General features: G+C 40.7%; 2 protein-coding genes across 4 annotated transcripts; both read left to right on the top strand.

Moving 5' to 3' along the window:
- Positions 1-230: 230 nt before the first annotated feature.
- dgcr2 (DiGeorge syndrome critical region gene 2) lies at positions 231-17,856 on the top strand. 3 transcript variants are annotated; one of them, XM_030742494.1, is made up of 11 exons: positions 231-594; positions 6,375-6,407; positions 9,358-9,480; positions 12,835-12,921; positions 13,010-13,214; positions 13,532-13,608; positions 13,695-13,877; positions 13,980-14,183; positions 14,634-14,786; positions 15,515-15,751; positions 15,852-17,856. In XM_030742494.1, the coding sequence occupies exons 1-11, from the start codon at positions 513-515 to the stop codon at positions 16,082-16,084; spliced, it is 1,617 nt and encodes a 538-aa protein (XP_030598354.1). In that variant the 5' UTR covers positions 231-512; the 3' UTR covers positions 16,085-17,856. The 3 variants fall into 3 exon arrangements, with proteins under 3 accessions (XP_030598354.1, XP_030598355.1, XP_030598353.1); XM_030742495.1 differs by lacking the exon at positions 6,375-6,407; XM_030742493.1 differs by having other exon boundaries at positions 513-594; positions 13,695-14,183.
- A 1,214-nt stretch (positions 17,857-19,070) lies between these two features.
- car15 (carbonic anhydrase 15) lies at positions 19,071-21,467 on the top strand. The gene is made up of 8 exons (XM_030742496.1): positions 19,071-19,122; positions 19,252-19,281; positions 20,146-20,322; positions 20,397-20,542; positions 20,650-20,742; positions 20,837-20,903; positions 20,992-21,152; positions 21,243-21,467. The coding sequence occupies exons 1-8, from the start codon at positions 19,071-19,073 to the stop codon at positions 21,465-21,467; spliced, it is 951 nt and encodes a 316-aa protein (XP_030598356.1).
- Positions 21,468-22,661: the final 1,194 nt, after the last annotated feature.

Here is a 22,661-nt window from a genome sequence, read left to right as displayed (position 1 = left end):
TTATTTTTATAAATATGGTATTTACCACAGATAATAAATAGTGGGATGTACGTGGTGTACCCTTTCAGTTTTGTATTAATTACTGTATTGTATTTGAATAAAAATATTCAACTGTTGATAATATTGGACCTGGATTATGGTCCAACTAACACGCACACGCAGGCGGTAAGCTCCGCCCCGGCGGCTCCTCCGGCTGATGAGCCAGTGTACGCGCTGCGTGTTTGGGATTGTTGTGATGGGAGGCCGCGGCCATCTTGGACGAGCGCCGCTCCGACGGGACGTTAACGGCGGAGCAACTCGGCTAACGTTAGCCGCTCGGAAGCGCGACCGCGGTGCGACTATGTTGGACACACGCTGTTTTCTTCCATTAGCTGCCGCTCCGAGTGCGTGAAAATGGGCTCATATTGCGTTCAGCTTTGGGCGCTGTAGTTTCAGAGAGGGCGGCGGCGGTGCAGATCCTTGGAATATATCTTAAATTTCTGGATAGAGGAGTGACTATGAATGGAGGATAAATGTTGCCGAAAGCTGACAGCAGCAGTTTCGTCCTCTTCTCTCTTCTCTTCGTCCTCACGTTAACGGACCCACCACGGACAGGTAAATACCCCCGCAGAGCTGTTTTTCTTGTGCATCTATCCCCCCGGGCTCGACTAGAAAGTGGGAGAAACGGATTAGAGCTGTCGGCGAGAGGCGGCAGGTTCAGCGGAGAGGCCTGCTCCACAAACCGGGGACTCTGGTGCGTTTTGACCCGTTTTCGTGCTGCTATTGCAGCAGCGCAGTGGGGCGGACCGCCTTGCTGCTGCTGGCTCTCTACTGATATTTCATCTTTTAAAGTATACCAACTAACCCCAACAGCGTGCAGTCACGAAACCAAATTATTATTTTATATTTTTTAATTGAAAATCAAGTAAGTCTCTAAATAAACAAGGTCGCTTCAAATCGCCCAGCCAGTTTTGACCTTTTCATACAGCAGACAAACATTTATTCGTCTCTGCTTATACAAGGTGGGAAACGTAGCTCAGCTCCGTCCAAAGCTTTGTAAACAGTTCAGGTGTATTTAGGCTTCACTACATTCCTCGGTTGGTCTCCGCTTCCGCCGTGAAGCTGCGATTTGAAATGCATGTCAGAGATTCATGCTCCTGCATCACTGAACCTGGTTCATAGAGCTGCAAGCTCAGGCAAAGCACACTAAAGCAGTGTGATGACTAAAACGATAACAGTGTCTAAAGGTAACTCAGAGATTCAAGTGTAATGCGTCATATGTCTCTGAGGCAATAGATGCTGGAGACTCAGGGCTAGGGCTGTCGTGTCACTGTATGAATATTATGTTCCAACAAATATTCATATGTAAAAGAATCTTTGAAAAGAATAATGTTTAAATTGGTTTATTGGGTGTTTTGTCTCAATTTTGGCAAATTATTTACACTAAGTTGTGCAGCACATAGGTACAGGGAGGTGGAAGGAAAGTCTATACATAAAAATATGTTTCTCATATGATTTTTTTTTTCACCTCCATTTTGGGTTTCCCACAAACGAAAAAGATTGTGGATTGTATAATAAAAATAAAACATTTTTTAAATTTTTTAAATATCACAGCATCTATACGTAGGACATACTGTAAAATAAATTAAAAAACCCCACACAAATCCCTTTTAATAATGAAATATATAATGTGCATATTTGTTTAAAATGGCTCAACTTCAGCACAATATTGCCTCACTTTTTTTCCTCTTAAGGGAGTTTCCTATTTTTCCTGTGTGTAAAAAAACGTACGTGTATTGTGTTAAAGAGCTATCAGCTGAATTGAAACTGGTGGTGGGCTGTATTTTTGCATAATAGCAGTTTGCACCTTAAGGTGGTGTAGTGAGTCAGTGTAACCTTTATTTAGCCAAGTCATTAAGAGCACCTCGCGTTTTATAATTGCAGCCTGGCACGAGGGTTCGCCTCATTGGGAAACAGGAGTAGCTTAAAAGAAATATCAAGAATTAAACAGTAGCAAATGTCCAAAAACATCTGAGCATAACCACTAGTAAAATCGCTGCCCCCTGATGGCAGAGGTAATTATAAAATACACCTTTAAAGGTCTCAAAAAGCCTAACGGGTAAATTATTTTTATCATTTGTCTTAGCTGAAAATGTGTACTACTTTTGCCTCAAATGCAGAGCTTGTAAGGTGCTGTTCAGATATCCATTTGAGCAGCAAGAGGCCAAATATGTCTTGTGGTTTCCTTTAATCCTGGTCTTGTGATCCTGACATTTGTGGCTATCAGTTCAGCCTCATGAATAAACACATTATTGTTTGGCTCACTCCAAAGGAGAGACCTCCTGCCTAGAAAACAATTGGCACACTAAACACGGCATGCTTTTTATTGCCCGGTCGTGTCAAGGTTTGCTCCCTGGGCAAACATTTATTTATATTGGGAGTTTCCAAAGAGCAAAGTCGTGATTTGCTTAAATGCTCAAAAATGAATGCATCATCTTTTGTTTTTACAAGCTGGGCAAGTAAAGGCTGGCTTTTTTTTTTTGTCAACATTTCAACCCTATGCTTTTTCCTGTATTGGTTTCAAACTGCTGCTTTTTGTCTGGGTAATCATACTTTTCACAGTGTGTGTGTGTGTGTGTGTGTGTGTGTGTGTGTGTGTGTGTGTGTGTGTGTGTGTGTGTGTGTGTGTGTGTGTGTGTGTGTGTGTGCGTGTGTTCCAAAGCTTGACAGCTACATGACTTGAACATTTGACTTCAGATCAAGACTGATGAAATACAATTCAGAATCTGATAGTACATGTAAACTTAAATTATTTCTCAACATTTTCAGTTGTGGAGGCATTCATTTGGCCGCCCACTAAACTACGTCATCTTCGTACATTTTTAACATTTCTGAAGGGCTTATCTCCTTCACACACCCTGACCTCCTTCACATTTCTGTCTTATGAGCAAGACTTTCTTACTGTTAGACCTGAAATATTGTGACACTTCTTGTCTTGGTTTGTTCAGCACTTGTAGAGGAACTGAAAATATTAGAAGTGACGCAAAGAATTATTTCATAAGGAGTCTTGTAGCTAATATGGTAATTTGGTCCACAAAGCTAATCCATATTACCCCTTGGACACTACTTACTTTGGTAATGGTGTAAACTTTTCCTAATAATATTATAGGCTGCATTCATATAGCTCTGTTTTGTAGGGCTACTGTTTACCATTTTAAGTATTAAGTGCATCTCACATCTCAACTGGAAGTGTCAATACAGGAAAAGTGCTTTACTTTGATTGCTTATCATAGGAAGTTGACCAGGAGCACTTTCATGCGCACAATGCAGATAAAAATTTTGCTGTGAGGTGGTGCAAAGAGGGGAAAAAAACAAAAAAAACAAAAGGAAGAAAGAAATGAATGTCCATACCCACACACTGCTTTTAACAGCAAAGCTCAGCACTGATGTGAATCATCAGTGGCTGGAGATGATGCAGTCTGTGCACAAGGCCGGTTCATTGTGCCGTTACACTTGAGCGGGACTGAGCTGGGGCAGTCTCATAGTCTTTATTGTGTTTTGCAGTCGGTTATATAAGAGATGCAGAGGCTTCACTTCTCTCGGGGTAGCCAGTGTTTGCTGACTCTTTTGTCAACATGTACAGATCATAAAACAATGGAAAAACAGCCTCAGTAAGGGATGTTTTTTCCCCCTATTGCCCTTAACTAAGTTGAAATCTATGAGTTTTCCTGTTCATACCTCAGTAACAAAACAGTAATTGCCTTATCATTGTTATAATGATGAAGATACATGGACAGGCTGTTTTAATCTGGATATGCACAAGCTGTGCCTTCAGCTTGTAATATCTGATAGCCTAAAGCAGAAAGCTGCAGGCATCTTATTCTGATGCCAGGAGCATTTGTGGATTGTTGAGCAGCACAGATACCAGAAATGTACAGAAAGCATGAATACTGATGTGCACAGAGTCTCGTTCTTCAAATGGAGCTCAGATAGATGCTTTTATTTTATAGTTCTGAGGGAGCACATGTAGCTATATAAAGAGTCAGCCAGTAACCAGCAGGATTTGGGCTTTGTTTGCTTCTTAGCCCTAGCAACGAGTCTTATTACAATATTCATTAGTAGGAAAATATGGGGAAAAAAATTTGAAATTAAAATGTAGTCGGCTGTTAGAGGATTTGTTACATTATCTGGCAGCCATGTGCAGGCAAGGAGAACACTCACATCCTCCTCTGGCGAGTGTTCATTCAGCCACACTCAGCGAGAGGGCTTGTGTCCAACGCAACACTAGGGATATTAATTTGAAGCTGTTACACAAAGTGTCGAGTTTTTTATTTGTGGCACCCTGAGATGGCATATCAGAAGCTTGCTCGGGCTGTGTTTTATTTATTTTTCTCATGCTAGATTGGCAAAGCTTTCAGCACACTGGGTGCTCAGAATGATGTGCTGCTCTTTATTTAAAAAAAAAAAAAAATTACAGTCAAAGAAGTTTTCAGAGCTTACTAGCATAGCCAGTGGATATCAGATAAAAGATAAATCATACATAGACCAGGGCTTCCTTTTTGTGGGACAGTCATTGTTTATAGTCTGACTATGAATGCAAATAATTAAAGAAAAATTGTAATAAATAGCTAAATTGTGACAAGTGCAGGTGGTTTTTGAGATCCCATTTCAGCCAGTGCATTCCTGTTTGCCCAGTCTGTACTGGTCAGTGAGACTCAAAATGGAAACCAGAACTGCTACCAAGAATTTTGCCTGCTGCCTGCAGATTCTGCAGCTTCTTATGCAGATATCTGGTTATGGAAAACATTTAATATCACAAACCCGGGCCACAAATTATAAAAATCCCGCACACGATTAAAAAAACTAAAAGTTTTCAAACCAGTGCAGAACGGCTGGTCAGATTCACTGCAGAGGTGAATCGATATCCAGTGTGGACAGCGGTTGTGCTCTTCCTCCATGTTTCTGAGATTCTGCAAACTCCCTCGTCTCAAAAGGCTTCACTGGCATACACAGACAGACTTCAAAGATGTGAAGTTGAAGGAAGGCAGACATCTAAATTTATAAAAAGTAACTAGGAGTATTCAGAAACAGTCATTTCGGAGAGAGGAGATGCCTTCATCTGAACAGGGACTCAAACCAGCAACCTGAATGTTACTAATCAGTTATTCAAACCTCCAAACTTGATCCCACCCAGCTTACCCTTTAGCATAGTGGGCTAGCACTGGCCCTGATCCCTCCCAAAATGTATAAATCCCCCTTGTGGAGACATTTAAAGGGGGAATCCCTTCACTTTTGAAATATGAGGGCCTGTAAGCATAATGTAGCAAATTTAAGAGGGCAAATTTGAACAAATCAGGACAAGGCTTCATTGAGTACACCGATTTAAATGGGGTCATTAGAATTAAAAACTTAATTCTAATACAAGCCTGCTTCCATCTAAGGCCTGTCACCTTCTGCCCCAGTTTCTACTTGAGAAAACCGCTTTTTAACCTATTCACAATTATTCATTATAAACATGAATTATTAATAGTCCCCTCTAATGTATTTGATCTTCAATGTCTTCAAAGTTATCAGTCATCTTGACATACATTCAGGCTCAGCGATGATGCATTCGCTCCCAGGAGACAGAGATGTGCCCATAATGTGCCTCAATCCACTTAGCATTAACTAAGAGGTGACATCCGCCGTGTTAGACGCCTCTTAAAACACCTTTTGACAGTTTGATCCTGTTAGTCTGGAAGGTTCACAAGCGCAGTTTCAAACTAACTTCAGCTGTCCTGATCTTAAACTGCTGTTTTTGTTTCACTAGGCTACATCTTTGCGACACAGTTAATGATAATGATTTTTTGTTTTGATCATTATTTACAGGTTTGTTTGTTTTTTTTTAATGAGAACTAAAAATGCCCATAAAAATAAATGACAGAAAATAATTTAAATAAATGAAAATAATACTCACTATTGAAGTCCAGTGTAGGTTGTGGTTGCAGCTGTGTTGATTACCAAAGCTGGAGGTCTGGTTTGAGAGGGTTTTAGGGTCAGTGAAGAAAGTTGGTACACAGATGAAATAATAACCTTGAAATAGCTCGGAGTTTTTTTTTTCTTTGTTTGTTTGTTTGTTTTTGTCTTTCTAAGTAAAAAATCATGGTCCTGTATTTGTCAGGCAAGTGGAAGATGTGGCTCCTCTGCAGGTATGCATGACTACCTTTATCCTCACAAACTGGACAGAATAGGTGACAGTAAAAAATAAAAAAAAGAGAGAGAACTTCACGAACAGCATCAACAGCATACTTTTTTTTTTTTTTAATCAAACTGAATCAAATGAAATTAAAAATTTCTTGAAGACAACACGCTGACACACAGGATAGTCACTCTATTTGTTTTCCTATTTGTTTCAGGTCCGCGGGTAGCTCTGGCAAGATTATTGTCAGGTAAGCATGCAGTCTGTTTTTGTTTTTTTAAAACATAGTTTCCTTTTTGTTAGAATATACCTGCAGGTCACTGGAAATTGTTTTAAAATTTTAGCATATCATTTTCCACAGCAGAGTCGTCCCTGTATTATACTAAGTCTAAACCAAATTTTAGATCATGGGCTGCATTTAGCAAAATTTGATCTCAAATGGCAGGACCATTAAAGCTATTGTTTAAAATAAAACACATTTCCCTTTCTTTTATTTTCACATTTAATAAACCATCTGTTTAGAAAACCAGTGAACAGCCTGAGGTGTCTAAAGAAAAGGAATTTAAATTTCAGTTTTTATATTCATTCAGCCTACTGTCCAGCCTGAGCTCATAACACAATGTTAAATATTCACATAAGCAGTCTATTTGTTCATATTCATGGGCAAAAATTGTCCCACTACTAAATGTATTTGAGTGAGAAGTATGTTTCATCTCTTGAGCTGTGAAAATATCTTTTTGCTTTAACCTAAGCTGGTAGTTTTTAAGTTGTAATAAAGTGTTTTTTTTGTCAAACTCTAAACAAATAATGATAATTAAAAATTTTTTAAATGACACAGTTCAAGTGTAAAAGCTGGGAAAAGCTGATTTTGTGTACCTGGACAATCTGATGAAAATTCATGTTCAGGGACACAAAAATAAGGAGGGAAATTTTGGAATATCATGCCTGAAAACATCATAAAAGTGGAAAAGTTTGAGTCAAGAAACACAAATCGATAGATTAAAATTTGTGACCTTAGACTGTACTGTCACACTAACAAAAAAAACCCAAAAAAACCCCACGTTGGCATGACTCCTCGGCTTGACCATCTTACTTTGCTGTGGTGTGTCATGCATCACAAACATCACCAGACTAGGCCAGATTGGAGCCTGTGGTGGGTCCGCAGCGGGACATATGTTTGACACCTTTGAGGCCTTTACCACAGAGCAGGATTAGGGGATTAGTGAAGCAACTTCAGGAGTAACTCCGAGTTTTCACTGTGACAAAGATGTTCCCCTTTTCACCAACCTAACTTTTGCTGCCGGTTATTACTGAGATAAGAGCTCAGTGTGTACAAATCCACTGCCTGCATCACTTTTCCTGGAAGCCTCAGATTTAGTTTTTCTCATAATAGAAGACCGCCTAAAGTCTTTCCCAGGAAAACATTACTAAGAAATGTAGATTCTTAGAAGCAACATTCCTTTTTAAAACAAATGTATGGTTTGCATTCTGTTTTTATTTTTGTTCTTTACTTTTTTTCTGTTTCTCTCTTTAACACAAGGCTGCAGCTGAAAGAAAAATCTGAAATTGTCTATGTTCTTATAAAAGTATAGTATATAATTATAATATTAATTCTACAGAATCCACAGTTGTAATTAGATGTCAGATCCTCCTGTGTCTTAATAACAGAGCTGCTGTAAGTCTGTTACCTTAACAGGGGGTTAGCAGATGGCTTTTTTTTTTTTTTTTTTTTTTTTCGGCCTCTCTTCTCCCGCGGTTGAAATTTGCTTTATAGCACTTTCCCAGTCTTACTGACAGAAGCACTTAATGTGCACACACATTCAAACAACACTTTATAATGCTGTACTAAGGTGCAGTGCTTTTCCTATCACACACGCTCACACAGGCTGTTGATTCTTCCAACATTCTTCCAATATTACAATTTAATCTGCTGACCTGTCCATGCTTGTGATTGTTAATGCACCTGCCTTTAGGTGGGCATCTAAGCGCGACTGGGCTGCATTTAGTAAAGGCAAAGAGCCTGAGTTATGGTACCAGTGTTGGGGAAAGTGAAGCCGGATATGGAGAAGATATCCTAGGTATAAAAAGTTGAGTGGAATAAAAGGGGGGGGGGGGGGTATGACAAAAAAAAAAGGTCTTCTTCAGAGTGTTTAGAGAAGGTACCAGATGATACACACTAATTGTATTTTAATGTGTCTAACTCACTAAGATAAAGGCCTTGATGACTTGTTAAAACCCATCTTTCTGCTTTCCGTTTACCTTGATATCCTGGGTTTGCTGAAGCTGTCCTGATCTAAAACGGTCTAAAAACAAGTGAATAGTGATAAGTCACTGATCTCATGATGAGTAACATCGAGATTGCAGGTTGACCTGTTTAATCACAGCGGGAAAGCTCAATGCTATATATGTAGTACACAGGCCACTAAAACAGGCAAAGTATAAAAGTTAAATACGGTCTGCTTTATGTCTTCAGTTGCTGTCATCACTGAGCTGCTTACAGGAGAACTGTTTTATCCTCAGTGCTCGAATGTTGTTTAATATCATAAGTTACTCTCAGCAACGGATTCTGTCAACAGCAAACTATAAACAGAAAGCGGTAGCTTGCAGACACGATGAAATGGCTGTGCAGATTATTACAGACAAAGGTTGCTCCTTACAGGTGATCAACATCTCTGAAAAAGTTTGGGAAATCCAAACATACTCGGTCAGTAATGGCCGTGGCTTTTCCCTCTCTTTGTTTAATAATTGGCGAGTGAACAAACAGGATCACAGGAAGTACAGTTATTGAATTTTAATTCAGTTACAGTTTTGGCTACCACTTATTTATTAAAAGAACATATTGTGCATTTTGCAATAATGTGCTTGTTTGGTCTTTAAGTGCACCCCTTTCCTTTACATTTGCCCCTCTATATTTTTTAATAAAATCTTTCTTTCTTTTTTCTTTCTCCAAAGTCTGTGTTAAATTATTAGATCTCAGTACTGGCCAAAGGAATGGCGATGATTATTTTTGCCATAATCGAGCAGCTCTCACTGTACATTTACCCCATCACCATCTAAGATATCTTATTTTATTAACTGCCTTGAAAGCTCACGTGGCGCCATTCAGTCTGCTGCACTCGGAGCTTAAATGGTTTTCTCTTGTTAGGAGAAGCTCTGTTATGTGCAGGTTTAACCACACGGACCCTCTTTTTGTGTTACAGAGCAGCGCTGCAGCCCCGGGCAGTTTGCCTGTCGCAGTGGGAAGATGCAGTGTATCCCAATGTCCTGGCAGTGTGACGGCTGGACAGCATGTGAGGACAAGAGCGACGAGATGGACTGTCCCCGTGAGTATGGCTCACTTAAGCCCTTTCACGCCCAGTCTGTTACCTAACACCCATAATGCGATTGATTTTTCGGAGAGAATAGCAACACCCAGAACCTTTTAGAACCTTTTCACGCTCAGATGATCAGGTCGCAGCAGAGCGGCTCTAAATACAGGTGCGAACTCACGCTGAATGCTTAAAGGATACAGTGGGATCTAATCAAGCCAAATTGAGAGATGTTCAGTATATATTAAATATATGAACAGATTTAGTAAGCAGGAGTGAGTAGACAGGTGTTTACATGTTAACAGTACTGCGGGCGATTAACCATCAATGCTCCAAAACAAAGATGCAGCCAGTTCGTGTGATTTATGACCCATGTCATCTACTCAGAGAAAATTAGCAGACTTGATAAAGGAGAGAGAGAGAGAGTGTGTGAGAGAGAGAGTGAGAAATAAGAACAGGAATTATATGTGCTCTCTCTTGGAAAGAACATGGCAGTTCAGATCAGTGAGAGGCAGCTGAAGGAGAATCAATATATTTAAATCTACACTGGTTATCCAACTCGGGGTTGCAGGGGGGCTATCACAGCTATGACACCTGGCTACACCCAGGACAATTCGCCAGTCTCTTAGAGGCCTAACACAGAGAAATAACTAGCAACACACCAGTTAACTCAACAAGCATGTCTTTGCTCTACGGGAGGCAGGAGAGAACATGCAGACTTCACACAGCAGGTTTGAACCAGGAAAAGCAAACGCTGGAGACTATTGGGAGTGACAGTGACAGCTCCAGAGGAGGGCTGCCTTATTACAATCTATTCCACCATGTATCCCTGAAGTCTGTATGATGTGCAGAAAAGGAACACAAAACATTTTTTTTTAGCAGCAGATCCAGACCCATCCACATTAATGAAGTTACTGTGCTGCGCACGTAAGTGCTTGCATCGCTCTAGGGTATTTCTGCAGGCTGTATGCATTTATTAAAGCCAATATTATGCCTTCTGAGATTCAGACAATATTTAACACACTTCAGATCTGCCTGGATCCATTTTTTCTGAGGCATTTTGACATTTTTCAGTCTGATTCTAGAAAGGAAAAAAAAGCAAACTTCCACAGAGGAAGGGATAAATGCTGAGTGGCTGCACATGTCTCTGTTTTTGTTTACTGCTAGTTAATAGATGTCAGTAAGCCTTTGACTGAAATCCTATTGTTCTCTACTTAAATCTAGAAAGACCTTATCCCGAGATATCCGACAGCATAACAGGAATTATTGAAGGGATTGAGTGCAGCTTGTGACCTCCATACAGCGGTCTAGCATGCTCCTAGTTAATGCTTTATGCCCACTACGCTGTTAACCGATTAATGTTTCACACTGAGCTCTATTCATTCTGCAGTAAAGCCACGTTCTTAACACAACCACTTAAGAAGAAACTTCCTTCTGCTTTCTTCTTTCTGTTCTTTCTATTCACCAGTAAAACCGGAAACTGGTACTACATTTACAGAAGTGTATATGTCGGAAGACTGCTGAGTATTATTTAAAAAAAAAAAAAAAAAAGTTTCACTTTATTGAGAAATGCAAGGAAAACCAAAATCTTATTCAAGTCACAGTAAGGGAGTTATTGTCACATTAATCCGCAGCTTGCTGCAGAGTTGCTGTTTTTGTTAGGGTGTCTTTTTGTTGAATAACATGGAAAGGTGGAGCAGTGTTCACAATGAATACCAGGCTGGCAAATTCAAATAGAAATGTCTCAGCTTTACAGCATTAGCTGAAAAGAGGAAAATACCCAGCTGGTAAAAACAGGAGGCCGGTCGCTTTTAGTCACTGTCCAAAACTGTCGATACAGGATATTGTCATAAACATCATAGACTGAGAGAACAAGGCAAAATTTAAATGCTGTTATAAATCTGAACAAACCGTATGCGTCTGAATATTTCTCCAGGTGTTTTTTCAGTAGTTTCTTTATTTGCTGTTTTCATCATGTAACAGAAACACTACGTTTATTTCGTCTGTAACAACTACTTATTCTTTCGGCTGCTCCCTTCAGAGGTCGCCACAATGGATCATCTCCCCTCCATCTCACCCGATCTCTGGCACTCTCTTCTGTCACACCAGCCCTCTGCATATCCTTCTTCACTACATCCATAAACCTTCTCTGTGGTCTTCCTCTTTTCCTCCTGCCTGGCAGCTCCATCTTCCACATCCTCTGCCCACTATCCCTCCTCTGCACATGCCCAAATCATCTCTGAGTTATCCTTTATACTGATCACTCTCAATGAAAATCTTAACATCTTCAGTTCCACCTCCTGGTTTTTTATTTTTGTTTGTTTTTGGTTTTTTTTGGTGCCACCATCTCCAAACCCTTACAATTGTGTTTATTCCATCTGTAACTGATTAGCAGTTACTTTCCAAAATCAAATGATAATGAATTTGTTTCTATTTCTTTTAAAGTTTTGCAGAATTATCGTTACATTTTTTAAAGACCAGTGTAGGATTTTTATAACCCATACCGATATTTGGTCATTTAAACATCAATATAGTTACGATATATATATTTTTGTTTTCCTTTCAGACACAGATTTCCCTAACATTTGGTGTGTAGATATTTATGCGTCCTCATTTAGTAAAAATAAACTTGTTTTATTGTCACAACAAGTTGTGGATGACTCATTTATGCGTTTACGATCAGCTGGTTGTTCCAAAGTGCTGCCAACAGGTCAGTTGCAGAGTGCCCTCTGGTGGACAGACTATGTAACATCAACACTCATAACATGGCTGAAGGTGGCTTCTCCTGCCTTTTTAATTTTTAAACGTTCATTCATCAGCCATTATAATAAATGCCAATACTATAAATCAGCAAACGGCTAATATCTGACACTATATCAGCCACGCATGTTTCCCACGTTTTTAAATGCAGTTTGTGTTGCAGTTTTATACTAAGAAAAAGTAGTAAAAATATCCCCATTTGAACCATTAAAATATATTTTTTTGTAATTTCTAACATTGCAAAAGAATGTACCGTATTTTTTTGCATGTAGCAAGAGATCCATCACAATAAAATTTAAGTTTTGTCATTAATAAGGATATATTATATTGTGTTGCATGTCCAGATTTAACCTCTGTAAACTCCTGATGAAACATACTAGAGGCCAGCAAGGCTTTGGTTCTGCTTTCATATTCCTCCAGTTAGTATCAGTTAGATTGAGGATACTAATTGGATCTTTTAATTTCACCGATATGTGGTTCTTTTGATTTCTAAACATTATCGCAGGCTATAAACAGCTGAAAACGCTCTCTGTTGTTCTCTGTAACATTTATTATTCCAGAGCGTACAAATAAGTCCACTTGTTGACCGTTATTTCTTCATTTTTGCAGCTATAAAAGAGGAGAGGTTTCGTTTCGGCAACGGATACGACCAGGTGGAAGACGTCATGGGCGTGGCTCAGCCGGTGCGCTTCAACAGTAAGGGTCTCACTTTGCTCTCAGCAGGTTTATTTGAATTGAATCTGCATCGCAATCCTTTGCCCAGCTTTGTATTCTCTGTCTGCAGAGAAATGCCCCAGCGGGTGGCATCACTACGAGAAGACGGCCAGCTGCTACAAAGTGTACCTGAGGAACGAGAACTACTGGCAGGCTGTGGATACATGTCAGAAAGTCAACGGCTCGTTGGCTACGTTTGTGACCAACGAGGAGCTGCAATTCATACTGAAGATCGAGGTGGATTTTGATGATAAAGTGTGTAAAGACCAGTGCAAGTGAGTTTTTTTTTTTTTTTTGGTGTTTTCTTTATTGGCACAGAAATAAGCTGGCTGATTACCCAGAACTCGAGTGTGGTGTTTCAGTTCCTGAAAAGAGATAACAGCTCTGTCTCTAAGTTTAGTCTCTAAACTTCTGCTTTGCTTTTTCTTCTATCTTCTTTTTTTATAAAGATAATTATGCAGTGTGTGAGCTTGTTGTTTTAGAAGTTATGGTGCTCTGTTACTGGTTGCAGGCCATCTAGTGGCCAATACTGGCTAATGCATAAACACTCAGACCATTTGAGCATGGTATAAATGTTTGTTTGTTTTTTCAGGTTTTGGGTGGGCTACCAGTATGTGATCACCAATCAGAACCACTCCTTGGAGGGCCGCTGGGAAGTAGCATACAAAGGTATTGAAGATTTGGCTTTTTAAAATACCTACATATACCTTTTCTATAATTTATTTGAATCTGTTGACGTTTAAATTGTTGTTCAGGCTCGATGCAGGTATTTTTGCCTCCTGAGGGTCTGGCAAAATCTGGGGAGGCCTCCACCACCCAGGACAATGTCTTCTGTGCCCAGCTGCAGCGCTTTCAGATCAAAAGCATGAACGAACGAGGCCTGCACAGCTGGCACGCTGAGAACTGCTACAAGAAGTTCCCATTTCTGTGCAAGAGAAGTATGGACTCATTTTCTGTTTGCTACCAGAAATGTGGAGGCAGCTATTTGGTCTACCAGGGCCGTGTGTCTATTTTGACCTTATTTTTTTATCCCTCTATAGGACAGACATGTGTGGATATAAAGGACAATGTTGTAAACGAGGGCTACTACTTCACCCCCAAGGGAGATGACCCGTGTCTGAGCTGCACGTGTCACGATGGCGAGCCTGAGATGTGCGTCGCCGCACTGTGTGAGCGGCCGCAGGGCTGCCAGCACTTCCGCAAGGATCCCAAAGAGTGCTGCAAGTTCACCTGCCTGGATCCAGGTACCACCAAGCACATTTGAATACATCCCAATAGTGATTAACTACCAGTATGTAATTGATGCTTAGAAGTGTTCCAGTGCTCATAATCCCACAAGATGTAATTCATAAGATCTGCACAATTTCTCACCTACAGACGTTTACACTGTGTTTAATATCCAGTATATTTAGTTAAATGAGTCAGGGGGATTAAAATTAGCCTCATTTAGAGAGAGTTGGCTGCTGCTTCTGTTCTAAATAGTGTTGCGAGGATAATGTGTGAAACTGTTGTTAAATGTGCAAATTTACTGATGTTCACTTATAAACAGTGCAGAATTTCTTTCAAAGCTCAGCAAAAGAAATCGACTTAACTCGCTGAGGAGCATGAGCTCAGCAGATTGTTTTTATAAGATAAGTTTGCAACAAAATATCCTGAATTTATTTTTATTTATTTTTTTGTCTCGTCTCCCTCAGACGGAAATAGTCTATTTGACTCGATGGCCAGCGGGATGAGACTAATCGTCAGCTGCATCTCGTCCTTCCTCATCCTCTCCCTGCTGCTCTTCATGGTGCACAGACTCCGTCAGAGGAGACGTGAACGCATTGAAACGCTGATTGGAGGAAACTGTGAGCATTAAGAATGAAGTGCCGCACTACTGAGATACAAAGTTTACACTTTACACTTTAAACAGTGTGTCTGTATAAGAAATGAAAAATCCTGATAATTACACATTGACAGCACAAACCTCTGGATGACAAAAACTGCCAGAACCAAAGTTTCAGTAAATAAATGAACCCAACAGTAATCATATTAAAAGACTGACTCAGATTGGTTGCAATTATTTGCAGACCTTTGACTGAGTGATTGCAGTCAAAGTGAGATTGTTTGGAGATGGCTTGTCTCCCACCAGGTAACCTCTGCAATTCCCTTTTTAATTAAAAGTAAGCAGGCAGCACCCTCAACCTCTGGGCAGTCAATCAGTCATCGCAGCTACTTGCAATCTGTTAGTGAAAGTGAAATGTAGCTAGTCACGTCTTATTCTGACGGTCATGAGACTGAACAATAATTGCTTCCACTCTAAAGTTTCTGGACCAAATAAACCAAAAGGCAAAAAGAATTGGCACAATAAACTTTAACTGTCTCTTGTAGTTGAAATAGTAAATAAATGTAAATAAATAGATTTGAGGAAATAAATGGAGAGAAAAATAAAAATGGAACATATTACAGAAATAGATGGATAAATATAAATAATTTAATTGAGGCAGTTTTCCTTCTTTGACTCTCAAATATTTTTTTTTTCATCTGTACATTTTTTTTTTTTTTAATTCTGTTTGTTCTTTTCTCTTAATCTCAGTGCACCACTTTAACCTTGGAAGACGAGTCCCAGGCTTTGACTACGGCCCGGATGCCTTCGGCACCGGTCTCACTCCTCTGCATCTGTCTGATGATGGAGAGGGAGGTGCTTTTCATTTTCAAGAGCCTCCTCCACCATACGCAGCCTACAAATACCCCGACATCCAGCATCCCGACGACCCCCCCCCTCCATACGAAGCCTCCATAAACCCAGGCAGCCTCCTCTATGTGGACCTTGGTAGGCGCCCATCCTTTCCTCTTGTTCTTTACAAATGTCATCATGCACGGAGTGAATAACACTCTCCTCTCCCCTTCTCTGTCTGTGTCTTACCCTTCAGGACACAGCGGGATTTCCATGGTGCCGAGCCAGATGAACGCCATGGGTAACGGGCTCCAGGCCGATATTCCCAATGCCCCAGACCCCGTGCCAGACTCTGTGCCGTCCTGTCAGGAGAGGGAGGACTCCATAGACAGCAGCACCCTCCTGGTGGGGCCTGACACACCGACAGATGGCCACGCCCCCACTCCCATGCCTGCAGACTGCGCCTCCTCCCTCAGCACCGTGGTATAGGACTGTGGATGGATACTCGCATATTACCCGCCGTTGGAGGGAGGTCATAGATGTTTTCTGCAACAGGAGCACAAAATGCTGACTGCAGAGAGGACAGTTAAAGTTTGTACAGACACATCAGAAGGTGGAGCAGCTACACATGCACTCTCTTTATGAAAAATCTTCAGCAGCTCTCCTAAGTGTTTTTTTTTTTTTTTAAAGACTGACATCTGAGCGAGTAAAGAGACAAAAACTCTGAGAAGGCTGCAGTTCTACTTTTAGCACTGACTGACAAAAGCTTTTAAAACAGGTGTAAATACACCCTGAGGTCAGAACCATGAAACTCGTGTGTCTGAGTCCAGCACAAGGCAAACAACCGCAGACGAACGGCAAAAGCCAGCTTTTGTTTCTGTTTGCAGCATACTTTCAAACCCATCCGTATTGATCAGTCGTTCTTCATGCTGCAGTTACTTTCTCATCCACCCGCTCTGTCGCTCGAGCTCTGCAGAAACTGTTCCCCCTCACGTTTATTAATCTGACACACAAAGCTGTCTTCCAGGTTTATAGAGCAAATTTGCAGCGAGACATGTTTTGTAGTTAAGCGGTTAACCTTGCAAGGTACAGCTAATTTCCTGCTGTGGGGGGTTTTATCGAGCAAAGCTGACACGAGGCGCTGTAGTGTCAAAGAATGTTGTGATACTGATAAATATGAGTTTGTTATTGTGCTCTCCTTTTTGATAATTTATGACTGCAGGTTGTTACCTTGATCGTTTAATTGTGGGATAGACATAGGCTGATTTTTTTTTTTTTTTTTATTTTTTTCCCCCGTTAATCAATGAAGAGACGAAGGCTTTATAAGCGTATATGTGAAGATTAAATTTGAAAACCAAAAAAAAAAAATCATTTATATAAGAACTGCTCCAATCATTAAGGCATATAATCATGCAAATGATCCCATTGTTGCTTTTGTTTCATCACCAACTCTTTCCAGGATAATTCTGTATTTGCTGGCTGATTATTTTTCATCCCTCGGTTGGATCAGTTGTCATGTTTGGATGCTGTCCCTTCATCCCTGATGCGTTTCTGTGCGATTCGTCTCACGGTGCACCTCAGTTACTGAGATTTATTTTCAGTTGGTGATGGATGGGACGTCACCGACTGTAGCGGCGGGAATTTTTCTGTGTCGGTGTTGAGGGTCTGTTGTGTATTTGGGAAGAATTATGGTGACAACCGTCAGAGGAGGAATCCCGAAGAAGTCAGATTTGCGCGCAGATCAGAGCCGACCCAAAACCACCAGCATCCAAACCGCTCGTGATCTGCCTGGAGAACAAGAACGGCTGTAAATGTGGGTCTGACTGTGCACATCTGTGTATCTTATGTTTGAATGTATTGTATCTATAAAACAGTTGTTTTTTTCTTTAAGCTACCCCCCCCCCCCCCCCCCCCCCCCCCCCCCGTTCTTTTTTTTTTTCTTTGCTTTGACAATCCACAGTGGATTATCCAAGAAACAAAATCATATTCACAGAAATTGTGGGAAAAGTATCGTGTTCATGTGCATTTAGGAGATGATATATTGGTTTGATTTTCTATTTTTATGTCTGTATTTTTTTTTTTTTATTAAAAATCAAGCTTTTTTAGTTTTGTTTTTTTTACCCCCAACCTGCTCTATGGACGTGTGGTGCATGTTTTTAAGCTTTTGGCATGCTGAGATTTTTTTTTTCCTTTTGATTTTGATGGAAACATTTTAAGCTCAACGGTGTGTCCTGTACAGTAGGCTCAAAGACTCCTGCCTATAGTTTAATATCTCCATATGCATTCAAAACCTGCCCACCACCACACAACTGGCTGCATTTACACTGTAGTTTCTGTGTTAGAAGGTGGTGTTGATGGTGGCGTGAGAGCTATTTTTTTTGGGGGGGGGGGGGGGGGGGGGGGGTTTGAAATGGTTTATGTATAAAACAGCAAATGCTACATTTCATTGTTTATTTCATAGCCTTTAAAATAAAATAAAAAAAAGCTTAATTTGCAGGGGAGCTTGTGTTTTTCTGAGGTAGATGTACATCTAATCAAATGCCAAATAAACTGCACCATGAAGGACGAAGTTGTGCGTCAGTGGCTCCGAACACATGCTGAACTTCATGTTGAACCTCCCTAAATCGTGACATTTAGCTGCTCTGCGAGTCTTGGTGGAGGAAATTCCTCTGCCTCTGGTGACCAAATGTCAAATCGGATGAAGGTGGGATGCACGGAAATCCCCCCCCCCGCCTCCCCGACAGTGTCCGATCCACAGCGATCAAAAGATTGGCATAATTTAAAGAAAGCGGATATAGTGCACCTCACGGTGACTCATAAGGCAGCAGGCGCAGCAGAGACAGTGATACCCAGCTGAGAAGCACAGTCTGTGAAGAAAAGAGGCTTTGTTAACACGGGCCGAGTAGTGGCAGAATCACATCATCTATTACTGGATGGGAGAGATGTAACACTGAACTGTTAAGAGAGGAAGTGCAACATCACTTGAAATCATGCATTTAAGTGTAAAATTCTGTTTTTAAATTGAGAGTTTCATCTGGCTGCTCAGAGGATGTTAGACTGCACTGATTAGAGGGTCTCCCTTTCACTGTGAAGCATCAATGTCGAGGACAGCCATGAGAAATTTGAAACTTAAATATGTTGTCATTTTTATGGCCTCTTTATACCAAGTCATATATATTCTGTTCACTTCTAATCCAGCCTGCTAACACATCCTCTGACTTTCCCATGAGATGAATGGGGCTTGTTACTAGTCACTGGGCATCTATGCTTACAGCAGCAGCAGCTGGGGGGTGGGGGTGAAGCTGTCCCTGCATCAATGAGCCTGTTTATCAGAAAAGACCACTAGACTGGTAATGACACGGTTCACTGATCAGTCCGGGAGAAAATAAGTCTGCTTTCACCTTCCTTCCCAATATTTAAGCGGGACATTCGCCCCTGATTGTTTCAGTCTACCTCACTCCATCGGGATCATAGGATGATTTGGACTGCAGCTCTGCTCATGATTGTCGGCTCTTACGCTGACTCAGGTGAGCGCGTGACTCCGGTCTCGTAGGGTGAAACAATTTTGCAAACGTATCTTGTGTGCAGTTTGATGCGATTGGATGAGAGGAAAGAAAAGTGATGTTTGTCGTCACTGTGCCATTTTCATATTGCAGATGACTACTGTTATGATGAGCCACACTGTGGTGAGTAATGTTCATTGTTTTTTTATTTTAGAGCAGGTGCTGTCACGATTTTCACTCTATGATTAGAGCAGTGAAAAGAGTTCAACAGTAATTTCTGTAGATCATTTGCATGCAGGTGGCGAGAGCTTGTAAAAAAAAGAACCACTGCATCAATATTTATAATATTACATGAACATATTTAATGTTTAAATGGCACAGCTATAATGTGAACACATAATGACTTACAGTAGACACTCCCTGGTCACTTCATTAGGTACACCTTGCTCTTACCAGGTTATAACCTTCATAATTCTTCATAGCACAAACTCAACAAGGTGCTGGAAACATTTGGATCCGTATTGACACGATGGCATCACACAGTTGCTGCAGATTAGTCTCATCCATGATGTGAATCTCCCATTCCACCACATCTCAAAGGTGCTCTATTGGGATCTGGTAACTGTGGTATCCATTTGAGTACAGTGAAGTCATTTCAAGAAACCAGTTTGAGATGATTGATTTGGCAGAGTTTTTTTTACACAGGGTGCCCTTATGGACTCAAATCTGTGAAGAGTGTTTCCAGCACCTTGTCGAATCTATTTCACAAAGAGCTGAGGCACTTCTGAAGGCAAAAAGAAGTCACTGTTAAAGGTCTGAAGCCCCCTATCAAAATAAAAGCCAAAAAAAATCTGATATTCTGATGAATTCTTGATTGCTATGAGTTTATTTATAGGATGAAGTATTTTTACATAAGGAGACCAGGCAAAACAAAAAAATAAAGAGGGAGAGTGGGTTAGACCTAAAATTTGTATGTTTCAGTGGGACCCTGAGGATCTTCTACTTTTTGTCTGTCTAGTGCTCATGAGGTTTCTTTTCCATCCTCAGATCCTTACTCATGGGGAGACATGTTCCCTTCATGTCACCCCTTACTTGAACACCATCATTCTCCCATCGATTTGGACCATCACATGATCAGAAACGCCTCTCTGGGCGCTTTGTATCTAGAGGGCTTCGATGAGATGCAAACAGGCCACTGGACGCTCAAAAACGACGGGCACTCAGGTGAATACCCTGTGAGGGGGAGTACGATTTTGTCCTGTTTGTGCTCCGGATGACGTGTGGGCTGTTGCTCTCAGTCATACTGCAGGTTGGCAGCAGCATGACAGTGAGTGGTGGAGGTCTTCCAGATGTGTACCACACAGTCCAGCTGCATTTCCACTGGGGAGGACCAGCCACCAACGGCTCAGAGCACACTGTGGACAGACGCAGATACCCAATGGAGGTACAGTATGGTCAGTAGACAGCGCTACACTGTCACGAGCCACCTGCCTCAGCACACAGATGCAGCGCATCCTTCCCTTGATGTCTGTGGCTTTTCTTTACTTGCAGATGCACATAGTCAATATGAAGTCCATCCATCCAAATTTATCTGCTGCCCTGGATGATCCAACAGGACTTGCTGTTCTTGGATTCTTCATTGATGTCAGTTTATTTCAGAGGCTAGTCCTAAACTACATTATTGGGAATTTGTGGAATTTCCAAAGCAAAACTATCCTGATTTTGTCATATTTTGCAGGTTGTTTATGCTGACAATGTGCACTTTAGACACATATCACAGAAACTGTCGTCTGTTGCTTACAAAGGTGAGAGAAGCCTTGAAGAAAATCCCCTCCTGTCTTCTTCTGTTAGTTGTAACTATTTTCTCATTATGTCTGTGGATGTTTCCCCAAGGACAAGCAACTAAAGTCAAGCCATTCCCTCTGATGAGCCTCCTGCCGAAGCACAACATGAGTCAGTATTACCGGTATTACGGCAGCCTCACCACCCCTCCATGCTCTCAAGCTGTTATATGGACTTTGTACGAGGTCCCCATCTACATCTCGTGGTCCCAAGTAAGCCCCAGTAGTTTCAGATTATGTTTTCTATTTTTAAAATAATTCCTTGTTACTTTAAAACTTTTTTTGTTTTTGTTTTCTCTTCAGCTGGCTCAGTTTACCTCGCAGATCTTTTCCACAGAGGAGGATGCAGAGCAGGTGACACCGCTCCAGAACAATTTCAGGCACATCCATCCCACTTTCAGTCGCATTGTCTCAGCTTCCATAGATGCCAAACTCCTCAGAGGGACAGCCGGTCGGCCCCTCAGGTCGGCCGCTTCTGCGCATCTGCTTCCAGTCATTCTGCTGGGAGGCTTCTTCTCTGGACTTTAGCACCCTGTAAAGTCCAAATTATGAAACAGTACAGGTTGATTGTACTTTTCATTTAAGGAGATGTTTTCATACATGTAGAAAGACTGCAGCAAAAAAAAAAAAAAAAACTGTGAAGAAGAGTACTGTAATGTTTCATGGATTTTTAGGATTATTTCATTAGCATGTGGCTAACGGTTTAATGTGAAGTGAGCAAACCTTTTACACTCAGAGTGTGCTTTTAAAAACGACAGCCTAACGCACATCTTTAATTTCCTTTAGTGAGGGACTTTTAAAACATGAAAATTAAAAACTAAAATTAAGTCAAAGTAACATTTTAAAAACAGGATCAGTTAGCGTAGCCCGTTAGAGCGCTAACAAAGCTGATTGTTTTAAATTTTTCAAATATTTGGTATTTTATAAATTATTGGTCAAATATTTTGCAATTTCTTAAAAAACTAAAACAAACCCAAAAAAAAAAAAAGCCAACAATATTTCGAAGAAATACAAAATATCAGTCTCACAATAGAGCTATGGTAACACGAGTTTCTGAAAAATACAAATAAAATAAATAAAAATGCAGTCAGGTCCATACTTCGTTGGACAAAGACATTGTTGTCGTAGTTTTGCCTCTGTACACCACTGCAGTAGATTTGTAGAGGTTCAGCTTTAATTTAAGGGTTTTTCATAAAAACCTTTACTGTTTAGGAATTATGGACATTTTTATGCACAGTCCCCTTTTTTAAAGACTCAAATTAACTTCTGCAGTCAATGACTGCCTGAAGTCTAAAAATCCACAGACATCCCTGCCTTCAGTTTTGTCTTCATTAACTGAAAAACCGGCTTTACTTGACTGAGATCAGGTGACTGCCACACGTGTCCACTCCAACATTGCCTCCACCATGTCTGACAGATAATGTATGCTTTGGATCATGAGCTGTTTCTGTCCTTCTCCATGTTGTTCTCTTCCCGTCATTCTGGTACAGCTTCATCTTGGTTTCATCTGCACAAATATATATATTTTTTCCAGAGCTTCTGTTTGTACTCTGTCGAATGTTTACTGATAGTCTAATCTGGCCTTTTTTTTGTTCTTGTGTGTAACCAGTGGTTTGCAGTTTGTTGTAACCTCTCTGTATTCATGAAGGTGCCTCCTGATTGTAGACCTTAACAATGATACACCTACCTCTTTGAGAGTGTGCCTGAAGTTGCGAAATTGTT

This window comes from Archocentrus centrarchus, chromosome 12, assembly GCF_007364275.1.
Source record: "Archocentrus centrarchus isolate MPI-CPG fArcCen1 chromosome 12, fArcCen1, whole genome shotgun sequence".
NCBI classification, from domain to species: Eukaryota; Metazoa; Chordata; class Actinopteri; order Cichliformes; family Cichlidae; genus Archocentrus; species Archocentrus centrarchus.
The sequence above is the reverse complement of the archived record's forward strand: the minus strand, read 5'-3'. Positions and strand labels throughout refer to the sequence as shown.